We start from the raw sequence: 24,806 nt of genomic DNA, 5'->3' as shown, positions 1-24,806 counted from the left end.
GAAACAAGTCAAGTATTTATGAGTGAGTCATTAAATCATTCATTCAAGAGATTCATTCAAAAACGCTGATTCATTCAGTAATGAAACAAGTCAAGAATTTATGAGTGAGTCATTGAATCATTCATTCAAAAGATTCATTCAAAAACGCTGATTCATCCAGTAATGAAACAAGTCTTTATGAATGAGTCATTCAATCATTCATTCAAACCATTTCTTTAAATATTCATTCTAATTAATTTATACATTTTTAAATAAACTGCAACAATTAATATTTTTTCAGAATCTCTGGTAATTGTTTAGATATCTGTTCAGAATTGTGGGAGAATCTTGATCTCTATTTGAAACACAAAAATCATTATTCTCAATTTATCCAGAATCTTGCAGCTCAATTCCACATGTTTAAACTTACCTTGTCGTAATGCCATGTGACACATCACACGCAACACCCAATGACATCAAACCAGATGTGACACATCATGCAACACATTTAAATGTAAGTTAGATATGCAAACTTCAGTCTGTTCCTCACTGAAAGTTAGGATCTGACTTCAAAAGACTTGGAAATATAGTGCACAAGTTGAGTGGACTACTTTCATTGTGCTTTTGCAGCATTTTTAATCAACACCCTAGTAAACATTAGTAAACACAGAAAGAAATGGGTTTGGAATGACATGAGGGTGAGTAAATAGTGACAGAGTTTTTGGGTGAACTAACCCTAACATTGTTCAAAAGACTGGTCACAACCCTGTATCTCTGCATTATGTGGGTGGTATTTCATCAATCAATCATTAGAAAGATTAATTGGCAGTCCTCAAAGAGAAAATAGGGTGAACTGCAACGCTCCTCTTCAAGGGCAGCCTACAAGATTAGGACATGTGATTTGTGCAAAGATGAGGGACGTGACGTGGAAGTGTCACAGAGTTAGTGAAGACGACAGGAAGGAAGGAACAAGAAGGAAATAAAAAGGGGAATGTGGGTGAGGCTGAGTAAAACAATCCATTCTTCCCCATCTGGAACGTGGGATGTTTCTTCTTCCTCTCCTAGCGTGGGTTGTTTGAAATACCTCTTTACCTTCTAAAACACTTTAATACTGCCTTCTTTTCTTCTCTCGCTCTTTTGCTGCCTGCACACATCCAATCTGCAACCAATTATAGCGCTTTGGAACCAGCAATCCATCTACGATGTGCAGCCTAAAGGCCTTTTCACATGACTCATGTCAACGTTCTCCAATTCATTGAACTCTCGGAGGGAAGCGTCAAGTTTTTTCTTGTCGCTGCATTTCTTACTGGTCAAGCACTGTCATGCAACACTCAAGACTTTCAACTTTGCACCCTGTTTGCTTATCAACTTTTAAAAGGAAGGAGAAAGCTCTCCCATATTTGCTGTTGTTGACTCTACAGTAGCCTGGTGCTAACTTGTTGATCATTTGGTAGAATCTAGTCAAATTAGACAGATGCCAGCATGGTCAAGTTATGTAACATGCCTTCGTCCTAGAATACCGTGAACAAATTACAAAGTACAAGAAAATACAATCAAGACTATTAAAGGGGTCTATGATTATGATTTCACTTTTTAACTTTAGTTAGTGTGTAATGCTGCTGTTTGAGCATAAACAACATCTGCAAAGTTACGACGCTCAAAGTTCAATGCAAAGGGAGAGATTTTCTTTTACAGAAATCACTACAACAAACGGCTGGTAGGGACTACAACGAGCTTCTTCCCAGGTTGGTGACATCACAAACCCCAAAATTTACATAAACCCCACCCCCGAGAACACACATCAAAGGGGGTGAGGTCATGTTGGGCTGCTTTAGAGAAGAGGAAGAGTGTTGTTGTCATGCCGTCATTTTACGCCGGACTGCTTCACAAACGAGGATCAATTCAACACTGGATTTACACAAAAATCATCCATCAGTGTCGACTCCGGTTTGAACAATGTAAGGCTGAACACCATTACCTAAAATCCTCATTTTGGCTGCGGGAGATTCGCCACCTTTGTTGTTGTTAAGGAACCGAAGCGTGAGCTCTTAAAGCTCCGCCCTCTTCTGGAAAGGGGGCGGGGAGCAGCAGCTCATTTGCATTTAAAGGGACACACACCAAAACGGCATGTTTTTGCTCACACCCAAATGGGCGCAAATTTGACAAGCTATAATAAATGATAAGACACATTCTGGGGACACCAGAGACTTATATTACATCTTGTGAAAAGGGGCATAATAGATCCCCTTTAAATGTGGTTTACTGATCAGGAATTGTATTGATAGCATGATGTCTAATGTAAAATGTGGGTCCTAAAGAAAAACCAGGTGAGATATGCTTCTGTTGAGGGACAAATATGTAACTAATGACTTGTAATTACTTGTAAGACCTCAATCCGATTTGTTTGGCACACCAAACCTGCAATGCTCACTCTTAAATTGGAAGGGTATCATTAAGTCATTAGTTTTACACGACTGACAAGTTCATGTTGTTCCTTCACTCATTTGCTTGAGCATCAAAGCTCTTTTTCGCAGTCAGAGGTGTTTCAGGTAATGTGAGTTACACAGTTTGTCCTCCTGTGCAGGTGGAGACACACCTGGCTGAGATTTCGCACAATGCTTTAGTTGTTACAATCGCGCTCAAAGATACTGCCTGGTATGTACATGTGCAACCTTGATAACTAATCCTGTATCAGATTCTCACTACAGAAGAAATTTGAGGGAAAACATCTTGTTTAAGTCCTGCAGTAACCCTAACCCATATAGCCATAAACGTTGTAGCAGCAAATGTGAATTGTGAAAAGGTTAACCTTCTAGGCACGTCTAATTTCAGGACCTTGAAGAGGATAAGATGTTTGTGTTGGGAATGTTGCAGCGGAACATTAGCAAATTGTAACTGGAGGCAAAGTTGTGGGATAAAATTGGCAGAAGTGGTTTGGATAACTGATCTAAAACTAACCAACTTGGCTCTCAAAGAACATTCTATAAAATGTGCACAAGCCCTTTTTGAATATTAATGCCTGTTTTCCATGCCAGGGCACAATCCTACGCTGAAAATCATGGAAATATCTGTGCTCTAACACCCGGTGATGCATTAAAGCTTATGTTTGCAGAGGAACATGCAGTTTCCCAGTTTCTGGATCCTCTGGAGTTCTTGTATTACAAGGGAAAACCACTGAATTTCCAAAGACTATTCTTTTCTGGGAGTCATGTGGCTGAGCTTCTGTTTTTGTCCCTGTTTGTATCTTTAAACTTGGAAATTTTCAAGGGACAGACAGGGTGATGAGAGGTCATCTTTTGAAACAATGCATTTTATTGGAATGAGTTTCTCTCCCAGAGCTGTTAAGTGCCCTGAGGATGCAGAATTAAGAATAAGATGATTTTTGATGGCCGTGGTTTTTGGAGGGTTAGAATCTTTACCCAGAATCCACTTAAAATGGATATCCATAGCAGTAGAAGTGTCCCATTTATGGCTGATCTGAGAGCAGTTGTCTCAGTTTCATATAGGAATCACAATGCTAACCTTGGATGTAGGTGGTGGTCCTCGATCAGCGCAATTCACGGTGGCCCCTATGCTCGCATACCGCAACTTTTTCTCCGCTCTTGGCTTGACTCAAAGCCAGATCTCCAGTTACACTTCCTGTTTTCCCTCACGCTTCTGTGGTTCCGCCTGACCATTCCCACCGGCCCTATGCGCCTAAGCGCAGACAGATTCCTACAATTCCCTCCGCTATTCCCATCGGAGCCCTGCGTGGCGAGAGCTTGGGAAAGTCCTCTTCCGGAGTCAACGATCCACCAAGCAACTGAGCCTCTTGTTTCTCTCTCCTCCTCTCTTCTCTTTTTCCCTTCTTTTTTTTGCCCTCAGCTCACTCTCAAAATCAACATTTCCAGAGTGAATGTAAACCAAAGCGCCAGAATGAAGGTCTGAAAGTTTTCATGACCTTCAGTTACATTTGGTATCCAAGGAAACACATAGATTGGTTTTCCTCTTCAGATCAAAATCATATGGGCCCCTCCATGATTTGTGACTTTAGTTAAAGTATAGTTATTGACTCTTTAATGTTTTTTTTTTTTCCTTCTAGAAAGATTTGAGATGGAACGGAGAACCAATAATTTGTGCTAATGTCTCCTGGTCTGATTTTTGCCTTCTCTGGTTTTCTCTGGATACTTGAATCTTCAACTTTAACACTGAAACATAGTATAAAGGCGCGCTCACACCAAGAACGATAACTATAAAGATAACTATAATGATAGCTATATTTGCATCCACGCCAACAAATGATAAAGCACTGCGGTTTTAAAAGTGCGTACAACATGTTATTGCTGTTCTTTGCACGGCTTTAACCAGCAGATGTCCTCAGCATGCTATGTTTTCGAGTGAATCTAGCTAGTGTAATTGATCTAATATAACAGAGAATTTAGCTGACAAAGTCAGTATCGTGGAATAAAAACAACACCTAGGGCCCTATCATAAACCCGTTGCAATACGACACCGGACGTGTTTTTTGCCAGTTTCAGCCTGACGCAGATATCATTTTCATGTCCAGCGCCATGTTGTTTAAATAGCAAATGAACTCGCACCTATCTGTTCACCCATGGGCGTGCTGGTCTGAAAACGAGGGGTGTTCAGGTGCATTGTTGGCGTGTTGCTATTTTGAGGCAACTGAAAATGACTACGCCATTGACCAACAAAAACCTGCTCTAAAGTCAATGGCGCAGTATTTATTAATTTTTTTGTTGTTATTTAAAGGGTGCATTAGTAATATGCGCTTATAGGCAGGTGCACAATTATTTGCAGTAATAATGAATGAAATTGACTAATTATTTGACCAATCGTGGCAATTTAAACTGACTCATCAGGTTAAGGGTGTCTATATTCCGCCATGTAAATAGCAATCCACCATGGTGCAAGCGCACCTGGCTTTTAAAGGGAATGGGAAATGACACTCTGATTGGTTTAATGCATGTTACGTCCAAAACACACCCATGACTCGGTAACGAGACTAGGTACAACCCTTTTAGACCATGCACCTGGTGCCAACCATTTTTTCATCATTAAACTAGGAAAAGTGGATTCCGTGCGCCATGCGCTTCAGACCATGCGCTTAGATCGTTAAAATAACCCTAGTCTTTTTCACTTCAACTTTAAAGGAAGCAAGACAATGTTGTCGAAACTTGCGCTGGATACCTGAGGTTTGCTAGCCTGCCATAATGATCTCATCGTTAATCCATTTATTCCGAGGGTCTGACCGATTGTTTTCCATATATCCATTTTCTTTAAAGTATCCTTGAAAAGGGGGTTTGACTTGTCAAACAGTGGTGCTTTTTCTGGACCTCGGCGATTAACCTCTCCGCAATGTTGTCTGCCATTTTAAATGCGCGGATTCAGATTGGCTGTCAGTGTTTTATCGTTCAACAGCTGGAAAAAATCGTTCTGAACATGATCCCAACAATATACGGGCCTTTACTCAGATCTTTTGGTCTTGGGAGAGTTTAAGAAGAATAATGTGTTCATATTAAGATCTCTGGCATTTGATTGCAGAAAACCTGACTCTTGAATCTCTAGAGGAGACACACGTGAGATTACTGCTTTCTTTTTATTTCCTTAGGAGAAACAGAAAAGCAAAAATCTCCATTGGCACTTTGCTGTCCAGAAGAAACAATTGAGACATTAAAGAGATCTAATTTGTGATTTTTCTTTCCTAGGGGAGCATGATTAAACCAACTCACCTAAATTAGATTAACATTTGATTGCAGACTATAATATCTTGGCAAATCTGCACACATTGTGAAGATCTCTTTTAAAACCCCAGAGGGGACATGAGAGATTACCGAGGTCTTGTAATTCCACATCCTGTTATCTCCCTTCCTGTGTGACTAACTGTCCGTGATGTCGCCCCTAGCTAACGCTTGCGTAAACAAGAAAATAAGAGTTTGTCATGCCGTTTTCTCCCTTGAGGTCTCCTAGGCCTAAAGTGTTGCGCGGTTGGTCATGTGGTTCTGTCTGAAAACCATAATTACAACTTCTACGGATTCACTGTGCTCATTTGACCTGAGCAAATGTAAACAGCCATCATCATCCTCCATGTCCCGGAAGAGTATCATTAACAATAAGTTATGTGAATGTTATTGTAATGTTTTACAATCCAGACACCGCAACAACATAGCTGCAATTCAAATGCACAACAATTCACAGTGGGATTATATTTGGGAGGCACTGATAGGGGGGCACTAACACACATAAATGAATTGTTTGCCGTATCCTCTCCACTTCCTGTCTCATTCTGTGACCGACCTAGAATTGTTCCTGTCTAAAACTTGTCCTCTCCCACAGAGGATAACAATGGCAGAGCAGTAAATGTATGTAGTGTGTGTGTGTGATTGAGAAGAGAAGTATATAGAAATAGATTTGTAGAGATTGAGGAAATGGTGGTGATTTACCTGAGCAAATGTCACTGCTTTGATGCAGAAGTGTTATGGGTGGTTGATGGTTTTCATTGCAATGCTATGTGGATGCTAGTGTGTTTTGAGTGGTCGCTTTGCTATTTCTGCAGAACCGAAACGTTTTCATATATTGCAGGTTTGCAAATATTTTGGTTAATTTGCTATCTTTAAGAGTTAGTATTCCCAGCCTTAACACATAATACCATACTTAAAGGGATAGTTCACCCAAAAATGATTTGCTCACCCTCAAACCATCCTAGGTGTATATGACTATCTACAAACCCGATTCCAAAAAAGTTGTGAGACTGTACAAATTGTGAATAAAAAAGGAATGCAATAATGTACAAATCTCATAAACTTATATTTTATTCACAATAGAATATAGATAACATATCAAATGTTGAAAGTGAGACATTTTGAAATGGCATGCCAAATATTGGCTCATTTTGTATTTCATGAGAGCTACACATTCCAAAAAAGTTGGGACAGGTAGCAATAAGAGGCCGGAAAAGTTAAATGTACATATAAGGAACAGCTGGAGGACCAATTTGCAACTTATTAGGTCAATTGGCAACATGATTGGGTATAAAAAGAGCCTCTCAGAGTGGCAGTGTCTCTCAGAAGTCAAGATGGGCAGAGAATCACCAATTCCCCCAATGCTGTGGCCAAAAATAGTGGAGCAATATCAGAAAGGAGTTTCTCAGAGGAAAAATTGCAAAGAGTTTGAAGTTATCATCATCTACAGTGCATAATATCATCCAAAGATTCAGAGAATCTGGAACAATCTCTGTGCGTAAGGGTCAAGGCCGGAAAAACATACTGAATGCCTGTGATCTTCGGGCCCTTAGACGGCACTGCATCACATACAGGAATGCTACTGTAATGGAAATCACAACATGGGCTCAGGAATACTTCCAGAAAACATTGTCGGTGAACACAATCCACCGTGCCATTCGCCGTTGCCGGCTAAAACTCTATAGGTCAAAAAAGAAGCCATATCTAAACATGATCCAGAAGCGCAGGCGTTTTCTCTGGGCCAAGGCTCATTTAAAATTAACTGTGGCAAAGTGGAAAACTGTTCTGTGGTCAGACGAATCAAAATTTGAAGTTCTTTTTGGAAAACTGGGATGCCATGTCATCCGGACTAAAGAGGACAAGGACAACCCAAGTTGTTATCAGCGCTCAGTTCAGAAGCCTGCATCTCTGATGGTATGGGGTTGCATGAGTGCGTGTGGCATGGGCAGCTTACACATCTGGAAAGGCACCATCAATGCTGAAAGGTATATCCAAGTTCTAGAACAACATATGCTCCCATCCAGACGTCGTCTCTTTCAGGGAAGACCTTGCATTTTCCAACATGACAATGCCAGACCACATACTGCATCAATTACCCGACGCCGATTCTATGTTGAATCGGTCCCAAAAACGGTGCAGAACACACTGGGAAAATTTAGTTTGCTGATTCTTAAAAATGATTTGATGTTGCCCGACAAGCGATTGTCCCTGTGTGTCCTGGGCTTAAGTCAACTTTCTAGGCCGTCTGCCAGAAGCTACAATCTAAATAATGCTGGGTTAAAAACAACCCAAGTTGGGTTGAAAATGGACAAACCCAGTGATTGGGTTGTTTTAACCCATCAGTTGGGTTAAATATTTGCCCAACCTGCTGGGTAGTTTTATTTAACTCAACTATTGTTCAAAAATGACTATATTGCTTGCTTAAAATGAACCCAATATTGGAAATTAACATTTATTAATATGTTTAATAAATGAACATTCATTAATATGTTTAATGAATAATAATTAAACAATAAACATTTATTAAATTGCTTATTAATAAATGTTCACCTTTTGATTATTATCGTTGCCTCTACTAATTATGTGTCTGATTTTTAATTTCCAACATTGGGTTCATTTTAAGCCAGTCATTTTTAATCAATAGTTGAGTTAAATAAAACTGCCCAGCATGTTGGGCAAACATTTAACCCAACCCAACTTGGGTTGTTTTTAACCCAGCATTTTTTAGAGTGTAGTTATTTTAGTTGATAAAGTTCTAATTATGGATATTTTTCTAACAAAAAACCCATAGCTTCGCTTCAAAAGGCCTTTATTATCCCCCTGGAGCCGTATGGATTACTTTTATGATAGATGGATGCACTTTTTTGGACTTGAAAATCACAACTATTATAAAGCTTGGAAGAGCCAGGATATTTTAAAATATATCTCCGATTGTGTTCGCCTGAAACAAGAAAGTCATATACACCTAGGATGGCTTGAGGATGAGTAAATCATGGGATAATTTTCATTTTTGGGTGAACTATCCCTTTAAAGACCCTAGGAAATGGTTTTGTTAATGTATTTCCTTTTGAAACAGGAAGTTTAAGTGGAACTTTTTTTTTAAAGCCACAAAACGTTTTTCTTGGGGTCTTTGAAATTCACTCCGCATAATTCTGCCCCTTCCAGAAAATGTGGAAAAAGTTTGCAGATTCCACTTCTTGCATCCTTTAATTAGCAAGTATCTGAGTTATTTGTCGGATTTGCTGAGCGTGTTCCCGTTCGTGTCAGCAGAATCTAAACCTACAAAAAGGAAAGATGGAGAACGAAGAGTAAATGCGATTGCGATTTGGCTCCAGACTCTCAATATCAGTGACGGCCAAGCGGCCCTCTCTCTGTGGAAATCACACATCTATCTCTCTGTTTTGGAGAAGTGCAGAGAGCATGATGTCATGGTTTCGAGGGCCCTCAGGGCCACAGCCGAGTGAAGGCTTTATGAGAACCAGCTGTGAGGAGGAGGAGAAACAGAGTTAAAGCTCTCGGTCACTTGTTCAGCGCAGATACGTGACACATCTCGGACTGAAAAACATTCCATTAGGAGAGATTTCATCACTGCGCTACATTCGAAACATAAAACGATAAAATTCTGTCATCACGTATTCATGTTCTTTTTCTTCTGTGGGACACAAAAGCATGCATCTTTGGCAATTACAAGGTGGACTGAAGTCATATGCAATACATTTATTAGTCTTTTTTAGCTTTATAAATCACCATCCACTCTTGTTGCATTAAAAACTGCTGCTTGAAGCAAGTCATATGGATTTTGTAACAACATGAGAATGAGTAAATGATGACAAAAGTGCTATTTTTGAGTGCTCTCTCTGCATTTGAGCACTAAGACCTGCGTTTTGTATCGTTAAAGCACATGAACACGGTCTGTAATGCAAGATTCTGGAACGTTCCCGCTGATGTCATGCGGATTTGACCTGCTCTTTGTGAATCTGACCCTTTGTTTGCATGTGTGTGTTCATGAATGCTTGCTGCACGTCCCTAATGAAACCCTCCTACGGTCCGCTCTGCAGCGGGGTTTGGTTAGCGAGTGAGAGAGAATGACGGAGAAAAAATGAAAAGATTTATAGCTAAACGCAGATGGCCTTCCATTTCCATTAGGTCTCCTCACATCGCCTGATACGCTGACATTTTTACATGTCGTTCCACTCATATAACGCTGTTATGTACAGTAAACGTGACAAATCTACATTCTTTTGCTGAATCCGTGGAAATTTGCCAAGTTAAATAGCTGCTCCACACACAAAACTTGTGCTCGTGTCGACCTCCCATTAGCTTCTGTTGTTCTTCATTTAAACTAAATAGTGTTTGCAAAATACATTACATGCATTTCTTTTTTCAGTTAACAAATTTTACAGGTTTGCCTTTTGCAGAATATACTATATGCATCATAATCTCTATGCTGACAGATTAAAAAAAAAAAAAAAATGTGTATCAAAAAGGTTTTTTGTGCTATCTGTAAAAACACTTCAGTTCTTACAGACACTTTTTGGTATTTTGAGATTTTAATTAGGCCATGACGTTTATTTAAAAGACTCATCCTAAATTTAATCAGGTTTTGTTTTTAATAATAATAATAATAATAATTTATTTAATACAATTTAATTTTAATGATTTTGTTATATATATATATATATATATATATATATATATATATATGTACAGTCCAAAAGTTTGAAACCACTAAGATTTTTAATGTTTTTAAAAGAAGTTTCGTCTGCTCACCAAGGCTACATTTATTTAATTAAAAATACAGTAAAAAACAGTAATATTGTGAAATATTATTACAATTTAAAATAACTGTGTACTATTTAAATATATTTGACAAAGTAATTTATTCCTGTGATCAAAGCTGAATTTTCAGCATCGTTACTCCAGTCTTCAGTGTCACATGATCCTTCAGAAATCATTCTAATATGCTGATCTGCTGCTCAATAAACATTTATGATTATTTTCAATGTTGAAAACAGTTGTGTACTTTTTTTCCCAGGATTCCTTGATGAATAGAAAGTTCAAAAGAACAGCATTTATCTGAAATACAAAGCTTCTGTAGCATTATACACTACCGTTCAAAAGTTTGGGGTCAGTAAGAATTTTTATTTTTATTTTTTGAAAAGAAATTAAAGAAATGAATACTTTTATTCAGCAAGGATGCATTAAATCAATCAAAAAGTGGCAGTAAAGACATTTATAATGTTACAAAAGATTAGATTTCAGATAAACACTGTTCTTTTGAACTTTCTATTCATCAAATAATCCTGAAAAAAAATATTGTACACAAATATTTTGTACAATTGTACACATTAAATGTTTCTTGAGCAGCAGATCAGCATATTAGAATGATTTCTGAAGGATCATGTGACACTGAAGACTGGAGTAATGATGCTGAAAATTCAGCTTTGATCACAGGAATAAATTACTTTGTCAAATATATTCAAATAGAAAACAGTTATTTTAAATTGTAATAATATTTCACAATATTACTGTTTTTACTGTATTTTTAATTAAATAAATGTAGCCTTGGTGAGCAGACGAAACTTCTTTTAAAAACATTAAAAATCTTAGTGGTTTCAAACTTTTGGACTGTACTGTATATATATATATATATATATAAAATATGTTTTTTCATTTAGGGTTATTTATTTATTTAGGGTTATTTATTTATTTTTGACATTATTTACAGCTCTTACAGACAATTTTCGGCATTTTGAGATTTGTGTATTTATAAAAGTTTTAGTTTTTTTCACAATTTAATGTAAATTATATATGTGTGTGTGTGTGTGTGTGTGTGTGTGTGGTTTTTTATTTACTTATTTTGGGTCATTTATTTATTTATTTTGGTTTTATTGATTTATTTATTGTTCACATTTACAGCTGTTACGGACACTTTTTGGCATTTTGAGATTTTATTTCGAGATTAATTTATGTATTTATAAAAGTTTTTGTTTCTTTTCAGTTTTTTTGTAATACTACTACTACTACTAATAATAATAGTTTTAATTATTTATGTAATACAATTTAATTTAAATTATATAGGGTTTTTATATATATTTATTTTGGGTTTATTTATTTATTTTGGATTTTTTTGGTTTATTTATTTATTTGGTTTTATATATTTATTTATTTATTTTGGGTTTTTATTTATTTATTTATTTATTTTTTTGTTTTTTAAAAAATTTTTATTTAGATTTATTTATTTCTCACATTATTTACAGCTGTTACAGACACTTTTTGGCATTTTTAGATTTTATTTTGAGATTAATTTATGTATTTATAAAAGTTTTATTTTTAGGTTTTTTTTAATAATAATAATTTAACTTATTTTATTTAATACAGTTATACAATTTAAATTATAAAATATAAATTATATATAGGGTTTTTATATATTTATTTTGGGTTTTGTATTTATATTTATTTAAGGATTTTATTTATTTATTTGGGTTTATTTATTTATTTAGGATTTTTATATATTTATTTTGGGTTTTTTATTTATTTATTTAGGGATTTTATTTATTTATTTGGGTTTATTTTTTATTTAGGATTTATATATTTATTTTGGGTTATTTATTTATTTATTTATTTAGGAATTTTATTTATTTATTTGGGTTTATATATTTATTTTGGATTTTTTTGGTTCATTTATTTATTTATTTGGTTTTATATTTTTTGGGGGGGGTTATTTATTTATTTGGGTTTATTTATTTATTTTGTTTTTTTATTTATTTATTTATATTTATTTATTTCTCACATTATTTACAGCTGTTACAGACACTTTTTGGAATTTTTAGATTTTATTTTGAGATTAATTTATGTATTTATAAAAGTTTTATTTCAGGTTTTTTGTAATAATAATAAAAATAATTTAAATTATTTTATTTAATACAGTTTAATTTAAATTATATATAGGGTTTTTATATATTTATTTTTGTTTTTTATTTATTTATTTAGGGATTTTATTTATTTATTTGGGGATTTTATTTATTTATTTAGATTTATTTATTTTTCACATTATTTACAGTTCTTTACAGACACTTTTTGGCATTTTGAGATTTTAATCAGGTCATCGTTTGTGTATTTATAAAGGTCTTAGTTGGTTTAAAAGATCGTAAGTATAACAAAACAAGCCATCTGTAACTGACATGTTTACTCTGCAGCCGTTATCGCACAAACTAAAAGCTTTTCTGGTCTGCCGGAGAAAAACTTTTCCTGCGCTCTTTAACTTAATGAAGCACGGATTGTGTCCACGCTTCCCTCTGTATCTGCTCTCTGTGTCTCAGGAATGATGAAGATCTTCTGTTTGAGGCTGTTAGTCACTTGCATAACATTACTGATGGCTTCTGATGGCCGTAGAACGACCCTCACGGTCCTTCACTCATGGGATATCACAATAGCTTTCTACACTAATCTAAGTATATTAAGTATCTGACAGGTATATAATATATAACCCTATGCAAGTATACTTTATATATGTGAATAAAGTTGCATTAAATGCATTTATTTGCAAATATTTTTAGGAAATGTAGAAGCATCTGAGACAAAGCCGAATACTTCAGAGAAACATTACGGGAAGCTCCATTAAATCTCCTGAGCTATGAAAGAGCAATAAAGCTGAGCATTACTGTCTCCTCACAGATCCGTCCTGTCATCCAATCAGCTGATGGCCATCGGGTCAGGGGGCGGGACAAGTAAAGGTCCCTCGGGTCATAGAGTTTTTTATTGGCTGGAACAGATGGCTCACTTTCTCCACATCAGTTAGAAGTCGCCTTATCTCGCAGGGGTCACATTTAACAATAGTGAAGAGGACAAAGACTGAAAAGCCCCTAACATTAAGTTATAAACATGACTACTGTCAGATTTACTGTTTGTGGCAGGACATCACCACTGTTTGTGTTAAACGACTTACAAGTTATATTATACAAATTTACAAAATATATATTACACCTATACTTGAATCTCGTTGTTACATTTCAGCTCAGCTGTACACGGCATGCTCGAACTTTGGCTCTTTTTCATTTCTCTCTCTCCCTTCTTTGCATTTTCAGAAAAAAAGAGAGAGAGGGGAACGCTGATGTTGCTCCGCAAACATGTGACACACACACACACACACACACACACACACACACACAGCTGAAAATCATTTAGGGCTGTAGGTCGACTTAGAGCGAGAGAGAAGATAGAAAGAGTAAGAGAAAGACAGCAAACTAAAGAAAGAAAGAATCTATCTATCTATCTATCCGTCCATCCATCTATCCATTTGTTTTAGTTCATTTTATTTTTATTATTATTTTTCATTTACAATTTTATTAAATTATTATAATATTTTTTTAAAAATAATTATCAGTTTTAAATTTTGTACACATATATTTGAAGTAAATTATTTATTTTTATTTTAAATTATAATATTTTTATTTTATTTTAAATTTTAAATTTTATCTATATATTTTTTATTTTATTTTAATTATTAATTTTAATTTACAATTTAATTAAAATAAATTATTTTGTCCTATGTGGGAAATTAATACTTGTACCATGTCAATACTTTGTTTTACAGATGTATCTATCAGAGTACCATTGTTAATTAATTTATTAATTATTTAATAAATAAATGTATTAATATTAAATATGATTTCATTTAATTGATTTAATTTTTTTAATTTGATATTTATTTTATTTTATTTATCCTTTTTTTATTATTTTATATATTTTTTATTTTATCTTTTTATTTATTTATTTTGTATTTTATTTTATTATTTTTTTTTTTTAATTATTAATTTTAATTTACAATTTAATTAAATAATTTTGTCCAATGTGAGAAATTTAGACTTGTAGCATGTAACTCTTCTATCAGAGTACCATAACATTAGTTGTTAATTAATTTGATTAATTAGTTAATAAATAAATTTACGATTTCATTTAAATGATTTTGTTTTACATAATTTCTTTTGTTTTTATATTATTTTATTTTTAATAATTATCAATATTAAAATTTGTACACATATACTTGAATAAATTTAAATTAATTTTATTTTTTAATTGTAACTTTTAGTTTATTTTTTAATTTATTATTAATTTTAATTTACAATTTAATTAAATTATTTTATCATATGTCAGAGTAATCAGAGTATTTGATTAATTATTTAATAAGTAAATGTATTAATATTTAATACGATTTCATTTAAATGATTCTGTTTTATATAATTTATTTTGTTTTTAATATATTTTTTAATAATTATTTTATTTTATTCTTCTGCAGTTTACTACCAGAAGTTTTGGATGATTTACATTAATTGCTTACCAAAATACGAGGTCTCACCACACCAAAGTGTGAAACTCAGCACAACAACGCTCTCATTATTGCTCTTGGCCGACGCTCAGAAAAACAACCAATGATGCCAAGGAATACTCGCCCACAGATACATCAACACATTGAGCCCAAAGACGCACCAGAGGCCTAATCGCCGACACAAAGCAACGTGGTAGTCTCGAAATAGCACAGTTTGGTAACCTTTACGTCATCTGCGCTGGAGAGGAAGGTTTTTACGGCCGGCTCCAGTGGTGGCAGAATGCTGGGAATGTGAGTTAATCGTTGCACATGTGGAATGGCGCTCGCCGAACGTGAAAACAGATGGGGTTCGTTTATGTTGCACCCCCGCTTGTGTCCCATGGACATTGTCATACTTCCGTTTGGCAGAACAAAAAGAACAGACACACATACACACTTGACAGTCCTCTCCAAATGTGTTGGTTAAGTGATAACACCTGTGGCGCGGGTGCGGATCGCTCGAAAACAGACCCGACTGCTTAGCAAGTTCTTTATTGGCTGGTTGATAATTACTGGCTCCTTTAAAACACAGAGCAGAGGGAAGTAAGAGGTCATAGGTCATGTTGAGTCAAGTTTGGTCTCCTTGATATTTTGAACTTAGACACGTCTTTTTAAGGGGTCTTGCTCTGTTAGCCATTTGTTCAGATCACTGACCGACAATAATAGTGATGATTTCCTAAATGAAGCAAAATTGGGATGTTTGTTTCAGTATGTCTTTTTGTAACTATAGTAACCAGTGACTACAATCTTTTGTGTTTGGGTTGTGAGTCATTCCTCCTCCACTCCTGTGTCTTTGATTAATGGATGACTGTTGTGAATGTCCAATATTTCTTAACCACTTGGAATGTGAAAAGTAGTGCATATTTACCATGCTACAGTAATGGTATCAGATGGTAATACCATGCTGTTTGGATATTTACTATGGTATTTAATGAATGGCATATTCATATAGAATGGTATATTTCAATGATATTACCATTGTACTGTACGTGTCCATGTTCATTGTCCAGAAATACTTATATTTCTGTCTGTTTGTGTGTGTAGGATGCCGTCTGCTAGCACCATGACTGGCGGGAGAGCACTGCTGCTCTGTACAAACACGGAGGACTGCATCTACCAATCAGCAAACGGGTATGTACAACTAAGTCCGTTAATTTCCTGCTAATTTGTTGCTGTTGTTGTTTTAAAGGATTAGTTGACTTCAGATTTAAAATTTTCATGATATTTTACTCAACCCCATGTCATCCAAGATGTTCATGTCTTTGTTTCTTCAGTTGAAAAGAAATTAAGGTTAACATTGCAGGATTTTTCTCCATATAGTGGACTTCACTGGGGTTCAACGGGTTGAAGGTCCAAATGTCAGTTTCAGTGCAGCTTCAAAGAGCTCTACATGATCCCAGACGAGGAATAATGGTCTTATCTAGAGAAACCATCATTTATTTTCTAAAAAAAAAATAAAAAATTATATACTTTTTAACCATAAACGCTCGTCTTGCACTGCTCTGCGATGCGCCATGCATCACGTTGGAAAGGTCGTGCATGATAACGTAATGTGTGGCACATCGCAGAGCAGTGCAAGACAAGCGTTTATGGTTAAAAAGTATATCATTTTTTATTTTTTTTAGAAAATGACCCAATTGTTTCTCTAGATAAGACTCTTATTCCTCATCTGGGATCATTTGAAGCTGCACTGAAACTGACATTTGGACCTTCAACCCGTTGGTCCCCGTTGAAGTCCACTGATGTACAGTGTACTTAAGGGGTGGGGGATCTTTTGTAAGTGTTGTAAGTGTTTCTTTGTCTTTCTATTGGTGTAACTCTAAGCTAGCTTGTTCTTTCCTAAGCAATTATGGGACTTTGTATTACGGAAATTTCCTTAGGACGATAAAGTAAAAGCCTAAATGCTAAGTTCATAAGATATTCCCGGCAAACAGACTGTGCCACATCCCTCATACACTGCGGTATTAAAACTAAACATGTCTAGTAAGGTAAGCACTGATAGACTTCATAAACATCCCCAGGTGGAATATTGAGGGTGATTTTGGGACAAGCCTAACTGTGAAAGTTATTTTTACTGAAGGCTAATTAAACCCCTTTGGTACTGCCAACCCATGGTGGTTTGGAATGCCATAGTGTGTTAGTAAAAGATTTAAAACCTGCAGAAGAATGGGCAAAATGAGTGAGCTCATTTTAATGAAGCCTTTTTTTGGTAAACAGAGTATCTTCAGCCAGATCCTGAGCAAACAAGGTCAAAATTGAGAGAACTCTACTATCATCAAATGCTATTTCCTCAGCTTACTGTACAATCATGTTAACTCTGCCAGGAAGAGGAGAATTTGGTTTCTATCCTGGCTGATGATGGATGATGTACAACGCAAGAGTTTGAGCAGGCCTATTCCTGAAGGCGACAAGAAAGAGACAATCACATATCTTGTCCTAGAAAGTCCTCATTTTCCTCTTTCCTAACTCCTCTCACCCCCTGTCTCTGCCTCGTTCCCTCTTTCTCTTGCTTCTCTTCTTTGGGGTTTTGGAGCTTGACCTACTTTTTCCTCTTGGCTGCCTTGAGCTTCATGAAATGAGATACATTAGCCAGAAAGAAAGAAAAAAACAACATGCCAAAAGAAAGTTGTTGAAAGTTTATTTGAATTTTCTGAGAGCCAACAGTTTGTGTTTGAAAAGGGGTATCACTATTTGGTGAAGATATTCTCCTCTAAAATTCTGTGGCGTTAACAAACACAAAAAGTTTCTAGGTTCACATTTCCTGTTTGTTTGTTGGCTCGATGTCATTGGATAGAATCCAAGGCTGTGTTTATTGACTGAGCCAATTAAAGAAAGAGAAAGATGCACGCCTGTCCCTTGAACTTTGGCCCATTGATGCAAGCTCATTTGGTCAAACATTCACAGAGGAGTTGCGCTTTCAGATGGACTTGAGGCTGATTCATAACCTCCAATTTGATGCGCTGATGGTGACTCACTTGTGCAGTGAAAGGCTTGTGTTTTATGTCCACAGAGGAAATAAGATTACAAGTCCATCTGCATCTCATTTGAACTTTTAAAATTTACATTTAAAGAGTCATTTTAATTTGTTGTACCATTGAAAGTCTAGACAATGCAATTAATACCAATACCAAAGGAGAAACTCTGAACACTCTTTGTGTATGCTTTGTTTGCAATTTTGTGGTTGTGAGATTTTGGTAATTGGTCATTTTGAAAATGTAATTTTGGTGAATGATGTTTTTGAAATGTGACCTTCAAATGTACAGTCTCTATAATTGCTCTATAATCACGTAATGACTGTCAGACACTCTTGATGACTTTAGCATCTTTCCTGTGGTCTCTTCAGGCTCCACTGCTGCGGATTGAAGCTTGACCAGGCCCGATCTGTGGTGCTTCAGCGGCCAGACCTGTGTGGGGTTGGGGACAGTCTCTCATCTCTGAGCAACCTCAACCGAAGCCCAGGAGACAACATCATGCTTGCCCACAAGAGTCCCCCCAATTCTCGGGCCATTGAGAATGGCTTGGGCGGTTGCAGCAAATCCCCCAAGACTCCCTCAGGACTTAAAAGCACTGCCAGCATTCGAGACAAGATCTCCCAATGGGAAGGTAAAACGGAGACCACCGGGGCAAACACCCAGACAACGGGACTGAAAGAGACTGAAGGTGGGAAGAAGAAGGTACAGCCGGAAGTACAAAGGAAAGACAGCAAGAGACTTTTCAACTGGGAGAGACAGAACGGTGGCAAAGAGAATGGTAGCAAGTTTGGAGAACCTCTGCACACTGCTGAGGGACCTTTGAAAGAAAAAGAATGGATTTTGGACAAATCCCCATTGGGGAAAACGACAGAAACTTGTCAGGACAAAAAGTCGGTGCTGACGCACATTAAAAAACTTGAGCAAGCGATGAAAGAGACTCCTTCCAAATCATCCTTGTCTATGCCAGGCAATTATTTCTGCCCAGCTTCCAAAGAGGAGCAGGAAGAGGCAGAGAAGAGGGCTGCAGAACCAATCTTCGGGACTCTAGATGTGGTGAGATCTGGGAGCCGTCGAAATCGGGACCCCGAGAACGTCTACAGTGAACCTGGAGCTCCTTCCATTAACCCTCTACCAAAACCCCAAAGAACCTTTCAGCACCACACAAAGACAAACAACCCTGCGGACAACCACGGTTTTGTCAAGGGTAAACGAAATCTTCCCCCTTTACCTTCCATACCTCCCCCACCCCTTCCATCCTGTCCTCCACCACCAGGGATCTGTAGAAGACCATCCGGACGAGCTCGGGACACTAATAACAGGTAAGAAGACTAATATTTGATGAATTTCAGACAATGTGACTTTAAGGTCCTATTTACACCTGATCTACTTGTGATCCGATTGACCAAAACACATCTTAATACCAGGTGGAAACAGGGCCTAAGAATGAGCTCAGGGTTTGGATTGCATCGTGAAAATTTGTACCTCATTTGGTTATCTAACCAATCTAAAAAAAGTCCTTTTTGTAAGCAAGTCAGTCTACTTGGTGGCCATTCCTGGGCACCTACTTCCAGTCTTGCACAACTCATACAGCATCAATCTGTTTGAAATCAGGGACTGAAATCTCCAAAACCGTTTTCCAAGCTTACGTTTCAAAAAACATAAGTCACTAAAACAATCCGACTGAAATTGTATCATAAATTTAGTTTCTTCAGTTCAAGTCAATCTAAATCAATCATGTGCATTAAGATCAGGAATGCCTTTGACAATAAGGCAAATTTTCATCAAGTAGCTTATCTGCTCATATTATCTCTGCCTAATGTGAGAGCTAATGTTAAGACAGATTCAATGAATCATCAGTAGCGTCTTGCCTCAATTCACCTTCTTTAGCATTTGATATATATTACTTTGGAAGCTTAATAAATCCATACAGTGAATTTGTCAGGATTTAAAAACCCGTAATTCCTCATCTCATATTGCTCACAGTGGTATGTACCATTCGATACGTAGACATCACTGTAGAAATGGCACGTGGACTGAAAGAACCTCACAAATTTAGTAGCCTACCATCTGATTTTTATGTCACACTAATGTGATAATAAATCTTTTGAAACCAAGACTCCCCTAAAGGATTACCGTCCTCAGTCTTTATGGAGATGCTGTTTTAATGGCTGCATTTATCAGTCTAGCCCATCTATGAAAATACATTTTAACTTTTGACATTGTGGTACAATCCTAATCTGTCCTCTCTGTGGAAAGGGGGTCTGTTTTTAATCTAATCTGTGCAAACTCCAACCTTGTGCAGGACCTATAAGTTCTTCAATTTCCTGTGGACTTAATTGGTCTCTTCTTGATCTTTCTATTAATGACGAATTTCATTTGTACTTGTTGAACCTGCAGGAAGTCCTACGAGTTTGAAGATCTTCTACAGTCGTCAGCAGAAGGTTGTCGAGCAGATCTCTATGATCTATCTAAGCTAGGCCTCACTCGCACTTTATCGGAGGAGAACGTCTACGAGGATATCTTAGGTATGACAGTGCACTGTACCACAATAGAACTGGGTAAAACTTAGCTGACTCTTTGACTGTGCACCTGACAGAGCAATTTCCCAGGAGCCCAGGAGCTTGAAACTTTAATAAGTACCAAATTGAGACAAAGCCATCACAAACATTGGTGTTTCTTTGCTCAACCTCACCAGTGGTCCTCTATGTTTAGGTTACCCCACATCAGTCTTCTCAACAGCATGATGTGAGGTCTTACCTGTGGATTGGAAAAATAGTGTTCAATTGGATGCAGGGCCATGACGTCAACGACTAAAGACATGGGAGGACTTTTACCTGACTTTTAAACATTGATAAGCCAATTTATTTTGTTGTCCCAACTATGTATGTTTATGTTGTTAGTTTAATAGTATTCTATTATAATTTTCTGTGAATGAGCACATTAGTTATGACAACTGAAAACCGAAGAGTGCCTCTTCATCTTAAAATGTTGTTTAAATGTTGTCAGTACTGAAATTTTAAAAATGTGACGATACCAGCATTTGAGAAGTTTCTTAAACACTTCTGATTGGCCATTGTCTTCACGCGCTCAACAGATATGTCTGATTCAGACTGTCCTCCAAAAAAAAAAAAAAAAAAGACCCTATAAGTTGTTTTTCATGTACCTTATTACGACCTATATTCACGTTTTAAAGTCATGCGCCCTCTAGCTGTTGTAAAAAATAATGACAGTGTCGTGTTACGTCTGTCGTCATGAAATAACTGTCGTTACCAATCAAAATGCGTGTTCATTTAAATGCAATGTGTGGACTTTTTACACTATTTAGCAAAACTAATTTTTTTATTAACGACTACACCCACCCCACCCCTAAACCTACCCTTAGTGATTTTTAGTGCATATACACTTAATAAGCACATGCGTTCCCTGGGATCGAACCCACGATCACATGATCACATATTGTTATATATTGCAATGCTCTGCCAACTGACCTATGCGAAACCCGGAATATGACGCAGATAAAAGGGAACAATGCATTAAAATGAAAGTGTCCTGTTGTCGATAGGGGCGCAACTTTAGCAAACACTCCAATGGGTCGTTTTTCAGGAAGTGACAAATGACCTATATAGGCGTATTGGTTGGAGAACGTGTTGGTCTGATTGGCTACAATGATCAACACTTCAAAAACATGTTGTAAATAGACATTTTTGATGCCAATCACAGACATACAGTATCTGTTGAGCTCATTAACACAATAGCCAATCACAGACATATCTGTTGAGCTTGTGAAGACAATGGCCAATCACAGACATATCTGTTGAGCTCATTAACACAATAGCCAATCACAGACATATCTGTTGAGCTTGTGAACACAATGGCCAATCAGAGGTGTTTAAGAATCCACTCAACAGCGTTCAAAATGCTAGGGGGAATGCTTTTATCATCACATTTTTAAAATATCAGTACCGATTTGGTACTGACGTTCATACTTTTGACAACCCTAATAAGAGGAAAGTTTTACTCATGTGTGACATTTTGGTACGCTTTGAATTGTTGCCTTGTGAAAGCGAACTGAACTAAGAAAAAAATGTTTCAGAACAAAGCAAACGATCTACAGGTCTGAAAATGCCCTTAGTTAGCATAGCTTCAGATCTGCAACCCATTTTTTGGGTCATGACCCCAAAAGATGGAGAACCACTTACTGGAATGCATAGCTTTCCATTAAACTTTGATCATCTGTGATTATGATAAATCTGTAGTCTACTAGCCACCACCAAGCTAAATTTGTTTGCGCAATCCTCCTACTTCCTTGTTACTTGCTACTTCCTATGTTGTGTCTAATTATGTAATAGCACTTTCCAATAACGGAATATTTACTGGTGGTCTTGTGTTTCTCTGTCTGCGTTGGCAAGTAGAAGTCCTTTTAATGGTTTTGAACGTGGAGCATTGCGTACGTTCTCTTGTGTTCTAGAACTGGATGTCCCAACATCATAAACTCTCATCCCACCAGGCGCATCTGGTGGATGAATTGACGTGACAGAGGCTTTCTGCATCTGAAAAAAACACCTTTCTTCCACTCAAACATTTTCCTTACCCCCTCTCTTTCTCTCTGGCTCATTCGGTCTTCACACAAACCAAGACAGATTTTGCTAGGAGTTTATCTTCTTGTTAGCGCCACTGGTGATGCCACACGCAGCTAATGAGGTTTGTGTGGATTCCCTGGCAGAGTTTCAAACATCTGGAGAGCAACCAAACACATGACGTCTGTTCGAAATCTTTTCGCTGAAAAGCGGGACTAAACCAGGCAGTGTTGACAAGGGGAAATTAGCAAAAAATGCCCACATTAGCTGTCAGAAAACTTGATTTTATTACTTGCCAATTTTGTAATTGATATATAAACTGTTTTGTTTGGTAGGAAACGGAAAGTTTGTGAGTGCATTATTTTACATTTTGAGATGTAAAAAAAGTGGTGGTTATCTTTGCTAAGGTTACTGTATTGATGATAGGGTGTTGTGAGTGGTTGCCAGGGTGTTGCTATGATGTTGCTCAGGAGTTCAAAGTGGTTGCTAGGGTGTTCCGAGTAGTTGCTAGGTGGTTTCTTATTGGTTTTTGGTGGGTTAAGTCAGTTTTGGTGTGTGATATGGTTCGAGTCCCTTCTTAAATGTAAGAAAATGTATCTTAATTTAAGAATATTTAGATATTTTACTGAAAAACAAGTCAAAAATACTGAGTATGAACATTTTTTGCAGTGTAAAATGCTAATCAATATCTATAGCATTAGGGTTTTGCACCACTAATAATCTTGGTGTAAATTTTGTTTCAAAGACCCTCCATCGAAGGAGAACCCATATGAAGACATAGAGTTGGAAAGCCGCTGTCTTGGGAGCAAGTATCCCGTTCCTTCTTCCCCTTCCTCTCCCATTCCTGACACTCCATCCAAGGTATTCGTACAGCATTCCTGATTAATTGTTTCCACTCTAGAGCGAGTTCTCCATATGTATCAGCTAGAGCTGCACGATTAATCATTAAAAGATTGCGATCTCGATTCAAACACCCGTGCGATCCTATTCCTAAATGACAATGATTCGGCTCTGTCTAATAAACCTTCGACAAAATCACACCGGAGCATTCAAATCTGTGTTTGTGCTGCCACTGAGAGCCGTTGTCATGTTTAGGTATGAAACAGCTTCAGTCTTTTCAACCACACAGTATTGTTATTTCTGTCACAGAAGTACTGGAATAAGAGTTATAGTTCGGATATAAACACTGATGTCTACAGTAGCAATAGAGCAAAATAGAGCAATTACCTTTTGAAAGTAACATGGCACTTCAAATAACGATTATATCGATTACATTGATATGCTACTAGGTAATGACTGTTAAAATGTATTTGCCATTGAATCATTTATTCAAGAGATTCGTTCAAAACGCTGATTCATCCAGTCATGAAACAAGTGAAGTCTTTATGAGTGAGTCATTGAATCATTCATTCAAGTGATTTGTTCAAAAACACTGATTCATTTAGTAATGAAACAAGTGAAGTCTTTATGAGCGAGTCATTGAATGATTCATTCAAGAGATTTGTTTAAAAAAAGCTGATTCATCCAGTAATGAAACAAGTGAAGTCTTTATGAGTGAGTCATTGAATCATTCATTCAAGAGATTTGTTCAAAAACGCTGATTCATCCAGTAATGCAACAAGTGAAGTCTTTATGAGTGAGTCATTGAATCATTCATTCAAGTGATTTGTTCAAAAACACTGATTCATCTAGTAATGAAACAAGTGAAGTCTTTATGAGTGAGTCATTGAATCATTCATTCAAGAGATTTGTTTAAAAAAAGCTGATTCATCCAGTAATGCAACAAGTGAAGTCTTTATGAGTGAGTCATTGAATCAATCATTCAAGTGATTTGTTCAAAAACACTGATTCATCTAGTAATGAAACAAGTGAAGTCTTTATGAGTGAGTCATTGAATCATTCATTCAAGAGATTTGTTTAAAAAAGCTGATTCATCCAGTAATGCAACAAGTGAAGTCTTTATGAGTGAGTCATTGAATCATTCATTCAAGAGATTTGTTTAAAAAAGCTGATTCATCTAGTAATGAAACAAGTGAAGTCTTTATGAGTGAGTCATTGAATCATTCATTCAAGTGATTTGTTCAAAAACGCTGATTCATCCAGTAATGCAACAAGTGAAGTCTTTATGAGTGAGTCATTGAATCATTCATTCAAGTGATTTGTTCAAAAACAC

The 24,806-nt window shown here is 36.5% G+C and overlaps 1 protein-coding gene across 5 annotated transcripts in view; it reads left to right on the top strand.

Annotated features, from left to right (window-relative positions):
* The window catches only part of si:dkey-82f1.1 (DENN domain-containing protein 2A), a 50,018-nt gene that overhangs the window by 9,471 nt on the left and 15,741 nt on the right, over positions 1-24,806 (top strand). For 2 of the 5 annotated variants that reach the window (XM_048157645.1, XM_048157644.1), the window contains 5 exons: positions 15,016-15,336; positions 16,129-16,215; positions 18,428-19,375; positions 20,454-20,581; positions 23,379-23,494. In XM_048157645.1, the coding sequence (XP_048013602.1) occupies positions 15,326-15,336; positions 16,129-16,215; positions 18,428-19,375; positions 20,454-20,581; positions 23,379-23,494 (1,290 nt within the window). In that variant the 5' untranslated portion in view covers positions 15,016-15,325. Of the gene's footprint in view, positions 1-15,015; positions 15,337-15,383; positions 16,041-16,128; positions 16,216-18,427; positions 19,376-20,453; positions 20,582-23,378; positions 23,495-24,806 lie in introns of those variants that run through there. The other 3 variants (XM_048157647.1, XM_048157646.1, XM_048157643.1) reach the window with 2 other exon arrangements.

This window comes from Megalobrama amblycephala, linkage group LG15, assembly GCF_018812025.1.
Source record: "Megalobrama amblycephala isolate DHTTF-2021 linkage group LG15, ASM1881202v1, whole genome shotgun sequence".
Lineage (NCBI taxonomy): Eukaryota > Metazoa > Chordata > Actinopteri > Cypriniformes > Xenocyprididae > Megalobrama > Megalobrama amblycephala.
Note: the sequence above shows the minus strand (reverse complement) of the source record. Positions and strands in the feature narration are given on the sequence as shown.